This window comes from Plodia interpunctella, chromosome 5 (assembly GCF_027563975.2).
Source record: "Plodia interpunctella isolate USDA-ARS_2022_Savannah chromosome 5, ilPloInte3.2, whole genome shotgun sequence".
NCBI classification, from domain to species: Eukaryota; Metazoa; Arthropoda; class Insecta; order Lepidoptera; family Pyralidae; genus Plodia; species Plodia interpunctella.
In genome coordinates this window covers 2,006,069-2,018,976 of record NC_071298.1, presented here as the reverse complement: position 1 = coordinate 2,018,976, position 12,908 = coordinate 2,006,069, and the positions used below count along the sequence as shown (strand labels likewise).

Sequence of the window (12,908 nt, the reverse complement as noted above, 5' to 3'; positions counted from 1 at the left end):
CTCCCACAAATGGTTATTGGACATTTTTGCGTCGTACATGCTATCAGAATTTCCATATCGAAATGGAAAACTGGACTGTTTGTTTTCATTTGATGCTGATAATGTGAAAATACAAAAATCTGTATTTCAATTTAATGCCCCTCATTAAATAATCTTCATTGATAATTTCAGTGGAACTCATATTATTGCATATAGTACCTACACGGAACAAGAGAGAAGGCGGGAGTAGACTCCAAAATAACTTCAATATTTTAACTATAACATTGCAAATTGGCCATTATCATCACAACATAGAGGTGAATGTTGAATAACTAGATATGTTGTTATGTGACTTCTTAGAGGCCAGTGAACCGCAATAAAATATACTAACAATTATGAAGTTATTATTACAATAAACGCGGTAATAAAATGCTTGATAGTAACAGTGCATGTTTTAATTGAATTCTTCATTACGACGTTTGTAGGTAATTGTTTCATGGATTGAAATGCGGATAAATTACTTTTATTTTTGTAATTCAATGTTCTAAATCAATATAAAACTAATTTCTGATAGTATAGTACCTACTATAAATCTATTAACTACTGACTCCGCTCTCGGTTGTGTTATTATCCATCTAGGTATGCAATGTCTCTCGTCACCGTTTCGCGGTTCTTTCCTCAGCCGTAGAACACGTCGAGCCCAAAGTCCGGTCCAGGGCTTCAAAATTGAGTTGCAAGATTCCACCCGAACGAACACAGTGACTTTCATACCTACATACATTGCAAGTTGAATAAAAGCCGGTAAAAATCACCTCAATTTAATGTATGGATATACTTTTGTAATGGTTACAATGTTCCATTTGAGGTCATAACCTTAAAACACCTTACTTAGGGCAACATAAAAAGCTATTTAAATTCATCCTAATTTGTCTCTTAAAACCATCACATACAATTCAATATCGTTTAACTTAGTAACAAAGTTGTGGAATTCTTAACTCACGCTTGCTATTTACTCTCCCTAACGTGGTGTACAAGTAATTTATCACCAAAAAAGGTTCTGACGTGACCTACCAGGCGTTGTTTACTTAACGCAGCATAAGCTTATCTTTTGGTTACTTTGTCCCTACCTCCTCTGGATGTATCTAGCAGCCAGAAAGAGGGTGGGCGAGGGGTGCGTAATGTTATTTTGAGTAGATATTTCTTATTTTGTGTGTAGGAAGTCAAAGTAAGTAAAATAATAAAAATAGTTTTATGTGTACTTTCTTAAATGACCAAACACAGAAATTCAAGAAAGCAAAACACAGAAAGCCGTAACTTATTTCGATGCAGAAATGATAGTACTGTTTGTGATTTAACAACAATAAAAAGTTTATTATAAACTGGATAGTGTAGGCATTAACAAATTAAAATAAAATAATCAACTGGACGGATTGTTATGAAATTTGGGACACAGGAATAGAATAAAACCAGGAACGCCTAATACATAGGGTACTTTTTATCCTGAAGTTCCTACTGGAATAATACACACATTTTTATCCTGATATTCCCGCGGGAGCGAAGTCCCGTTGCGCAGCTAGTATTGTATAAATAAAGATAAAATTATTTGCTTTACAATTCAAATATGTAACAAATTTTGCATTGATTTAAAATGTAGTGCATATCGAAAATCACATTGCCCAGCGGGACTAAAACTGGCGAGAATTTAAGGTAGAAGCGAAGTAGTTTAACACTATCTTTACACTGAACCATATACCAAATGTCCTTGCCAATGTGAAGCTGTATTAACGATTATTTTAATCACAGCTCAGCTTGTCGTTGGCGCCAACGGGAGCAATGTACGAACTCGAGAGATATATGACTCAAACACAATTTTAGGACGTGACCACACCTTGTGACAATAAATATGTAAGTGTTTTTTTTTTTTTTTTAATTTTTTTTTTTTAGTTTAATTTTAGCCACGTGCGCTGGAAGGGAAGGGACAAGGTGGGGCTGCCCACCCCAAGAATATGAAAAAAATGTTGGCGACACGACTTGGATTTGCGATCGATTGCTTTTTTTTCCAATAAATAAAATAGGTCAATGTTATATTGGAAATAAAGCCATCCGAAACTTTCCAGTGACGTTCAAAATCAAAATCAAATAATTTATTCAGAAATTAGGCCTTCACAGGCACTTTTTCACATATTCTAAATTAAATGATATTTACCAAAGCTACAAACTACTAGCAATTCGGAACGACCACTGATGAGAAGAAATGCCGAAAGAAACTCATTCAAACAGTGTCGGTTCCTATTATGCTAGAAGGGCTTACCATTTTTTAAATATAAATTTATGTATAATTTTTTATCAGTAATATAACAATGTAAGTACACAATAAAGTACATGGTCAAAAGGTATACTGAAACATATTATGATTGTGATCAAGTGCTGATGAAACGAAAATATATAATTATAATAATATAAATATAAAATATATATATATAATGGTTCATGGCTAACTCCGGCCTTAGATATACAGACAGACTTTCGCATTTATAATATTAGTATGGATCAATGAGCACAAATATGATAAATTGAGAAATTTAACCTTATCAGATTAATGTATTTATTTTATGGCGACCAATCATGCAGGTACACGCCGCGGTCGACACACTTCACGCTTGACATGCGTGTACGCATCGCCACAGTATTATACTACCTAAGCAATTCTCTTTTATACTGTGACCTGAGTGACAGATCTACCGCACCCCTCTTCTAATCCAATCAATTGACGAGCGAAATTAGTAACATTATCAGTAAACGCTTTTTAATTAAGTAATTTATTTGCATGGCAATTTGATATGACTATGATAATACATCTGATTAATGAGTGCGCCTGTACCACAATATAGGAAAGTTTTCGACACTATTTTACATCAAAATACTTGTAACATTTTTACTAATTACATTTATACAAGCCTAGATGTTGCCCGGGGCTTCGCTCCCGTGGGAGTTTTGAGATAAATAATGATAGCCTCTAGCAATATTGTACAATGTACCTTTATAATGGTGAAAGAATTTTTGGAATCGGTTCTATGGTTTCGGAGTTTACCCGCCTCAAACATTCAAACTCATAAACGCTTACCTCTTTATAATAATAGTATAGATTTCGGAGCCACTTCTAAAAAATCTCTTAAATGAAATTAATTCGAAGTGAACAACTTTCTATGTGTATTCGCCCTATTCACAGATGTCGTTTTGTAAACGCGTTGGCGAGTTATTGATTTAGACTAATTTGCATCTATAATTTCGACTACATCTACACCGACTTATTTATACATCTGGATTTTAAAAGCCCAAATTAACTCCACCTGTCGTTTTAAATGTCATTTAATTTTATTGAGTCATTAAATTAATATATCGAGCTAATAGGATAAGTAGACTTTAACATGTAGATTGGATTAAAGAAAAATCTAGGTTTTGCTACTATAGTGGCTCTCGCCGAAAAAATTTTTTTACAAAATTTCATCACGATCGGTTTCGTCGTGGGAAGTTAACGTTATAAGCGTAAGCTATACGATAACGCTTAAACAACAATAGATTTCTCGTATCTAATAATAGTAAGGAAGTAAGTATTAGTCTAAGATTTAGCTTTCCAGTTTCATACTTACGAGATTGTAAAGTCTGGCTCTTTAAATTATCGTAATTGTGTCAACGCATCGTTTAACATTGACAAGAGCGATAAAAATGTTAATAAATGAATAAACAAAGCAGGTTCCATTGCTAATTTAGATAAAATCCCCTGTTGCCATGTTAAACACGAAGTCTCAACTTGCAAGACACTTGTAGACACGTGACAGACCATTTCTGGATAATGGGAACTACGTACATGGTTCTCGCCGGTCTCGGGCGCATGACTTGGGGCAACATAAATCACGAAAATTTCCTCGGACCTTATGAGCCGGTGATAAGTGTTAAATTGCAATGAATATGAGTAGCTGCTATCAGACGGAAATATCACTACAGTAGGATCTTATAGTGTTAGTGATAAGTACTAAATTGCAATGAGACGTGTTTGGTAAATCGAATTGAGCTTGCAATTGACCATGCGCGATGGTAAGTGACGAAATAGGAAGAATGACACTTGAACAATTAAGAAAAAAAATTAGCATGAACGGACCACCCAGGGATAATTAATTACCTTTTTTGTCAATTATACCATCTTAAGCTCTTCAAATGGCTATTTTACAATGCATATACTTGGGACTTTCATGTGGGACATTATTATATATCTTTATATATATATAAATATTTGGTTCATGCAGATAAGTGAAGGGGTTACTCAAGGGACCATTTTGGGACCGCTTCTTTTAATTATACATTACATTAACATTTATACGCGCTTTCTGTTCTTTCCCAGCTGAATGGCGTGGCGTGTTTGCGAATTGATATGTTCCGATTTCAAGGGTGAGAGACACAGTGAGAGAGGTAGAAAAATTACACTGTACTGTGTCGAAAAACCTTAGGCGACAAAGTCGGCAACGTTGAGAACCCTCTGATATTGCAGACGTTCCTAGAGTACGGTGACCACTCATCAGCATGCATGTTTGCCTGCTAGGTATTATAAAAAATCGGTAAAGTTTTGTTACGTACCAACTCGATTGGCATTTTGAGCAATACACCGCTCTGGCCATTTTTACAACGCCCGAAGCCGAGGTTCGATTCCACCTGGAAGCTCTTTGTCCTATTACTGTTTCGACTGTAGGCCTTGGACTGTCACCTTATTTTCTCCAGTTAGAGCCATGCCCCATTGCTCAGTCGAGCGCCGTCATTTTGACGTCCGTCGATAGACAACGCAGACATTGTATAAAATTCCGATCGACATCAACGCGACGTGCGTGTGAATGTCAAAACCTATAGAAAACAGGTACCAACAGGAGCGCGACTAAACAATGGAGTAATAAAGGTCGACGTAGCGTCCAATAGCGAGTAAGCTTCGATAAAGTTGCAGTGACGTACCGGCTTCATGCTCCTGACGACGTCGGCGCCGCCCTGCAGCGACTTGTGGAAGGTTCTGGTCGCGACGAACGCGCGCCGCAGCTGCAGCGACAGCTTGTGGGGCACGTCCTCGAATGGCTGGATGTCGCGCATGTTGCTGCTCACGCACTTCAAGTACCTGGAATTGAAAATTAATCGTTTATTCGACCAGTAATGGATAACAATACTTTTTTACGTTACTTCTCAATGATCGTTCCCTTGCTGCTCGAAGATCGTGACTCTTAATGATCTTGTCCACTAGTTCTCGCCACTTATTCAGTTCTGACTTTGCTTCACATTAATCTATACATCTATACATAATCTATACATAAGTAATAAAACTGTAAGTATGGGCTATGTTTGTTTGCACATCAATAGTTGCGCGGTAAAAACCACTAGATGGAATTTGAAAATTTGATTTCACAGTTGTATATTAGTTAGTGTATCTTAAAATCTGGTATAGGTTTCGTCGCTATTCGTTGCTTAGAAGCAAAGACAATAATAAGTTATGAGTGGACGCACGAAATAAACTTTGTAAGTGACAAGACAGGTACATAAGGAATTAATTAAATGTCGAAAAGTCGCAAGCAAAGGCTAGTTTATCATAAAAATTAAGTATATGAATAAAAACATACTCAAGACATATCACGCCAGTCAATGACCGTGAATTTTATGAATTCATTGATCTTTTAACCTTATGATAAGTTGCACGTTCATGTTGACTGCAAAAATTAAAATCATATAGGTACTTACTTAAATTTACAAAAAGACAAATGAATATTGAAATTGTACATAAAATAAGTATTATTACTTCATCGACATAAGTATTTTTTGTTTTTAATTAGTGACTACATTTTAAATCGTAAAAAAATACAACTTGGAAAAGTTACATCCATATACAGCATGTTACATGTTGTGTTGTATGTAAATGTTCTGTGCTAATAGGTAATAATAGGATTTCGTTCCCTTACACGCACGTTTTTTTCGTGATTAGCAAAAATACATCCATAAAAATATTTCAAGTGTGTTTATGACCGTCTATTCTATAAAACACTCGAGTTGGACAGCTTTAGTGTTACGGACATGTAAACAAACGATTAAAAACTGTAATAGGATATAAAGTGGAACGGAGAAATGCATTTTGATAAGCTGCTGGGGGTTATTCTCAACGAGCATTCATCGAGTGTGAGTTAGGAAAGCAACGCTTAAGGCCGGTTAAGACTGGGAATAAACCCGATAAACGCTTAAGAGAATAATGAAGAAAATATTAAAATATTGAGAGAAAAAAAAATTGGAAGATGTCCGCAAAAATGTTATTCTTGCTTTGGAGATAGGCCACGTCGATATCATTAAAATGACAGACAAGAAAGTTATTGACTCACGCATAACACAACGTGTAAGTACATATTATAAGATGCCAAATTGTTCAATCGCGCTCCGTCGTTTTGGTGTCCGTCGACACACAACGCAAAACGCAGAAAATATATGAAATACGCACGTCACTGTCAAAGCCTATAAAAACAACAGAGCAAGACTGTGTGTTCATAGTGTTCTGAAGCATTCAAATGCCCTAACTTTTTCTGGGTACATATGATTAGAGAATAACCAGTCTCTGCTACTGTAGGCAAACAATGAACGCGTTCGATTATTGAGCTTATGGATGATATCTGTTGAGATTTATGATGTGTACGATTAAGTTACTCATTAATGGCATATTAAACTGGAGTGTTTATTGTTTTCTACATTGACTGTGGAGAGCAGAAAATATTAACCGGTGTTTTTCGAGGGTATAATATTCGAGATCTTGGAAGACGTAGGAATGTTGCTCGTATATGATGCCATATGCAACATGAACATGTTGTCGAAACTCCGTCGCGACTCGTCCAATATACAAAAAAGCAATATTAAACATGACCATTATACAAAAAAGAGATTTCCCTTAAAATTATGATGACTGACTGATCAACTGACTAACTAATCGTGTCATAATTTATTGCAATGAATGCTGGTTCTGCAAACTAAATCATTTTTTAAAGATGAAACCCCGAACAAAAGGTTTTAGAATATATTGTACTAGCGGCCCGTTCCGTGGTAAAACCACAATAAGTTATACACCTAAACCTTCCCCAGGAATCACATTATCTATGGAAGAAAACCGTACAAAAATCCGTTTAGTGGTTTTTGAATTTAACGACTTCAGACAGACGTGACAGGAGGATATCTTTTTATAATATGTAAGGATAACTATAAGGACACTCACTTGTCATCGAGACTATACTGCGCGTTGAGAACCGCGAACATTTTTTCATAAAGAATGGAGAAGAATTTGTCCATCATTTGTTCGAAGTTCGTGTCACCTTTCGTGTAGTACCTGGAACACAACGCTTTGATTAGGATGTCTTGTGTTTGATTGAAATGTATTTCTATATTTTTGGAAAAGAATCAAATGATCTCAAGCTTTAAAAAAAATGTTTTTTTTTTCTAAGTTCTTCTACCTATTAATGCACAACACTCAACCCCACACTTAGCACTAAGCTCGGATCTGATGGATACAAACACAAAAAAACTAGCACAATATACTCAGAACGGCAGATACAGTTAACACCTGTGATAACAATCACAGTTATTACAAACGTATATACTCAAGCTGGTAATCGAACCCAAGACCTCCAGATAGCGGACGGGCGTAGTGACCACTCCGTCTAGGTGGTTTCTATGGTCATTTTGGCGCACATCATAAAATTAATTTTAGCATAAGAAAGGGAAAAATAACATTCCTAAAGAGGACATCAGATATCAGACAGGCAGGCGGTCGATAAATCACAGTCGAATCTTCAAAATTGTAAGGTTTATTTTAACGCTGATTCCGTGTTTCACAGCCCCAAACGTAAGGGGGCGACAATCGAGGAAGAGAGAGAGAAGGAAGACCAAAAGACTTACTTTTCGAGCTGATTGAAGAGGTCTTGGAAGACGTAGGAATGTTGCTCGTATATGATGCCATACGTGCGTTTGAACATGTTGTGGAAACTTCGTCGCGACTCGTCTAATAATTTCCTGAAGAATTCTGTAACAAATAAATAAGTTTCTCTTATAAATAAAATAATCTAGAAATAAGATAATATCTAAAGAACAATAACAGTCAAGTGGAATATGTATCTAGTTATTTATAGTGGTCCCTGGGCTCTGATTCTGACTAAGGTTGCAAATCAAAAAGCGCTCAAATGAGAGGGAGATCCTAGTTCATCTGATAACTGACAAATAAGATCCCAATTCATCTGATTTTAGCTGTACAATTGCGATAAAGAACTTTAGTTTTCAAAATATTACTTAGTACCTACCACTATCCTCTAGATGGACCTTTGAAAGCGAAGGGAATAAAGAGTAACTAGCTTTTATTCGATTTTCTACTGTAACAGCAGATCAACTATAAAATCACCAATGCACCACCAAATTGGTTACAAGCTAAAAGACAGATCACAAAATGAAGTAAAAGTATAATTTAACTTTAAACAACAAATAAATCAAATCATTTTATGACGGATTTTAATCACGATCATGTAATTAATATCGTAATTCTTGCCCGAAGCAGGTTAATAAACTGAATTGAATGATTTATGAAGATGGAGCGCCAGCGACTTCAATTAAAGTTCTTTCGAAGGATGGTTTACTTCCCACTTCCTAGACACAAGCCAAGCCAAACCCCACAATGTACGTAACCGTTTTTTGACAAACATGCTTGGCAGGAACAGGAACGAAGCGCAAATTAAGCACATTGTAGAAATGACACAAGAAACGGACTCAAATGCGAAAAAAAACATTTTTTACAGGAATATATAAATTCGCCTGAGAACAAATTAGGTAGGTAATAATATATACATTTTAAACAATTTTGAGAGCTTGTTTTTATTTTATTTTATGGCCTACTTAAAAAACTGTTTCTCTTTCTGTAAGCTCAGATTAGATCGCCTATGGGTTTTTGAAGCGGTCCGTGCAGTGATCGACAGGTCCCTGGTTCGTATCCTACTCATTTCACATTAGTTTATATACCAATCTTACTCCTGTATAGACCATCACTTGCTCACAGTATAGGAAAACATCGTGAGGAAACCTGAACACTGGTTGACAGTTTCGTTAACTAAAGTGTGCAAGCTATTTACCACTAAATATCGGTAAAGTCATGTCAGATGCCTTTAGGCGACTTGAATGAAATCTACCGTCAGTGTTAGAAACAACATCTTAGATAAGAAAGAAAGACGCTTTTATTGATGCCTTTGACGCCTTTTCGTCTTTGGGTAAAATTAGCTAGCCAAGAGAATTTCGCGATTGCACAATATTGGGTGCGGTTGCTTCTAACAACAATACAGAAATAGAGGCAATATCAACATCTGCGCCATCGACTCTTTGTGAAAGCGGAAGAGGAAGCAATTGGAACGTTTACAAGTATTGCTCGCACCGCACTCGCACGCCCAAATCGATTACGCGCAAGCATCGCGTGCACATCGGATACGATGCGTGGTTTGCGAATATGAGGCACTGACAGATTATAAAATATTCTCAGATTATGCAACTGCTTTTCATTGCTTAGTCTTGCAAAATCGAATATCGATTTACACATTGAAACAGTCAGGATTGTTTTGAATAAAATTAACGTTTTCAAACATTTGGCATGCATTTAATCGACAAAGTAGAAAGTTTCCTTAAATTGCATATACTCTTAGAAGTAACGTACTCCATAAAATTTCACAGTCAGCGAAATACTAGCTGCATCCGCCTGCACGTTGCATCATAGACCGCAAGTTTGCCGTTAAATCTAAAGACTCTTACACACACACATCATGCAAATTTGATCGTTGTGCTATTTATAATTGTGATCAAAATTAAAACTAACTTTAACTCTTCCCATGTTCAGTTTTCTGAAAATATCTACCTAATTGGCTGACATGCAAATGTAATAATATAATAAGAACAGTCTTGTTGTGTTTTAAGTTACTGCTTGGTTCCGGCAAGAAAGGATTTAACAGTGGTACTATAGGAATTATAATATTGTTAATATCATTCTTCTGCGTTTCCAGATTTGACATCGCCACGCAAAGAAGAACACACTAATTAGATTTTTTATATAGTTACTACTACGCAAGCAAACTCAACATATTGATAAACACGACAAGAAATACAATTTTAGTATACAAAAACATGTAGGAAACAAAATATTTTTTTTAAATTTAGAGTAACTACTTAAATATCTAACGATATAAAATAATTTATTTTTTTATTTGAATCCGAACAGCCAAATGTCACAGGGATGAGCGTGAAAAACCCCAGCAACGGGATAACAGCTAAAGTGAGTGTATAAGAGCCCTTACAGTTAGTAACATGTTCGCGACCGCCCTTCCGTTTGGCGGCAGCACGTGCGGCCCCAGCTGCGAGGGATAGTCCAAATATTTTTAGCCACGAGGCCCATGCATCTCACTGTTCTTGATTTATCTCCAGAATACGAGATGAACACATAAATTGTCGCCTAAATTATTGAAGTTTTACGTTTTAGATAAAACACTCGTCAGTTTCGTGATTGACCTAACATAACATTTTCTGTAAATAAATATGCAAACATTGATATACTGTGAATTGTTTAGGTTAGACAAAAAATAAAGTTCTTTGGTGAAAATATGTTCGATATCTATGGTTTGTCCCTATGGAGATAACAGGTACCTACATATTTAAAACTATATTTGCTTTCATATGTGTTTCGACCGCTATCGCCAATGAATTTACAGTTGAATTTAAAAAGGCGGTTTTAAAAATATCGTTGTTGACAAATTAACTAGAAAATAGAGTGGTTTCTATAGCAAATACAAATCAAAATGTAAAAAGTTTATTTATGCCCGTTAACATAGCATACATGATTTACGCTTCAATAAACAAAGACTAATGTTATTTTTAAGTGAAGATTTAAGTAATAAAACAAACGCTATTCACGTTGTAATAAAAATCTTCAAATTAGCCATAAAGTTAGGTGTGAATGAGGACGTTTTGTGGCGAATGAAACTTAGCAGGATCGTGTTTCGACCGAAAACAAATGACGCTAGTTGGGGTACTGTTACACACCCTATTCGTACATAAATAAAGTCAGCTTAATCGTCCATCGTAAATTATAATAGGTAGGTGTGAAGAACATATTTTGTGATATCGCCTTACCTTGACGGATAAATAAATTAATTAAAGAAATATGTAATTAATGACGTGTATTTATGTTATACAATTTTATTGACACTACATTTGTGTAAAAAAATCAAGAAATAATTGACTATTTATATATAAATCCTCCGCTGGTGGTGGTGGTTAAATATCAACCAAAAACTGTTCTGTCCTTTTTCTTTATTTTTGGCGATCGAGAAGGGTTAAGGTCAATTTCACAGGTCAAAAAGTGCACCGCAAAGCATGTAATTAATCTTATCTAATATTTAAACCCAAAATTCTTTTCACCTTTGAAATATTTGCAATATTTTTAAATGAATGCGCTGAGTTATTTCAATCTCTTTGGATTGAACACAACATTTTCAAAAGAAATAACATACAAAACATCTACAATAACTATTAATATAACAAATAGGAATCAATTGAGAATGCCTGCATATTAATCTGCGTCAGCCAGCCGTCAGCCCAATCAATGGATAATGCCGATATTGCTAAAAGTAATGACTTTTGTTCAAAGAATTTCAATAAGTATATAAAAAAAAATAAAAAATCTCTTCTCTCTTTCATTTTTGTTCCGGTTTCATTCGGGGATAAGCCAGAAAGCGGCGTAAAAAATAACCTTAAAATTTTGCAGATTCATACAACCACGGCTTTGTAAATGTTTTTATTGTCTAACAGCTATGTGTAGTAGTCGCCTCATACAAGGATATGAAGTGGTTTCACACGTCAAAAAAGTCTTCTCTATTGATGATAAATCACAGACACATAAAAAGCATATCTCTAAAGTGAAACAACTGCGGCCAGTTTCCAGTTGTATCGATTAAGTACCGGTGTCTGTGAGCCAACGGGACCCGGTCCGGACTCCGAACTCCAAATATGGCGCGAAAGCGGCGCCGAAGAAAAATCCACCTATTAGGTAGATAAACAATATCGCCAATAATAAAGTTTTCCTTTGCGGATGTGAAGCTTTGTTACATATTTAAACGTCCAAAAGAGTAAAGAGTTCGAGACAAAGTTCTCATCATCGTCATCAATAAATTTGTCAACGGAGTATATTCCATTCTACCCTGTTCCCAGATACTCTCAGTTCGCTTAATCATAATACAATTTTAAATAAGAAAATTGGATAAGCATTTCAAATAAAACGTTAAAAAAACCAAGTAAATTCTCATACACTTTTTCAATTAATTTATAAACTGCAATTACATTACTTTCACATTTATTAGATTAGGTACGTGAGGGGTTTGAAGAATATATATCTATGCACTCAATGAAATTTTATTTTGTATCATAGACATACACTTAAAAACAATAGAATTTGTGATATCAACAGATTATACTCGATAGCTTGCTATCCTACATTTCAAAAGTCAACGTTGCGAGAATTAAGTCCACTAATACAAAATCAACCTCTAGGATTGAATTGTAACTCGTATCAAATATACAATTACTGAACTGACTACCCATTCGATTAAGCGTTTGACCAGTCCCTCCCAGACAAATGCGGGCTCCAACCCGAGAATAATTACATCGTTTCCCGTTCTCAACACGTTTCCTCTCTCACCGAATAAAGAGACTATTGACAGTCCGCTTTAATGAGTTTTCTCGACCAACAGTCCATCTGCGCCTCGTGAATGGTCTTCACGCCTATTCCTTCTCGTTTCGGGCGATCTGACTTCATTAAATTGCAACTCGTTGGTCCCATGTTGTTGCTGTAC

General features: G+C 35.6%; 1 protein-coding gene across 1 annotated transcript in view; it reads right to left on the bottom strand.

Moving 5' to 3' along the window:
- Window positions 1–12,908, bottom strand: part of dlp (dally-like) — a 73,889-nt gene that overhangs the window by 11,245 nt on the left and 49,736 nt on the right. The window contains exons 3-5 of the mRNA XM_053745893.1: window positions 7,936–8,059; window positions 7,256–7,366; window positions 4,978–5,134 (exon numbers count right to left, since the gene is read on the bottom strand). Coding sequence (XP_053601868.1) covers window positions 4,978–5,134; window positions 7,256–7,366; window positions 7,936–8,059 — 392 coding nt within the window. The remainder of the gene's footprint in view (window positions 1–4,977; window positions 5,135–7,255; window positions 7,367–7,935; window positions 8,060–12,908) is intronic.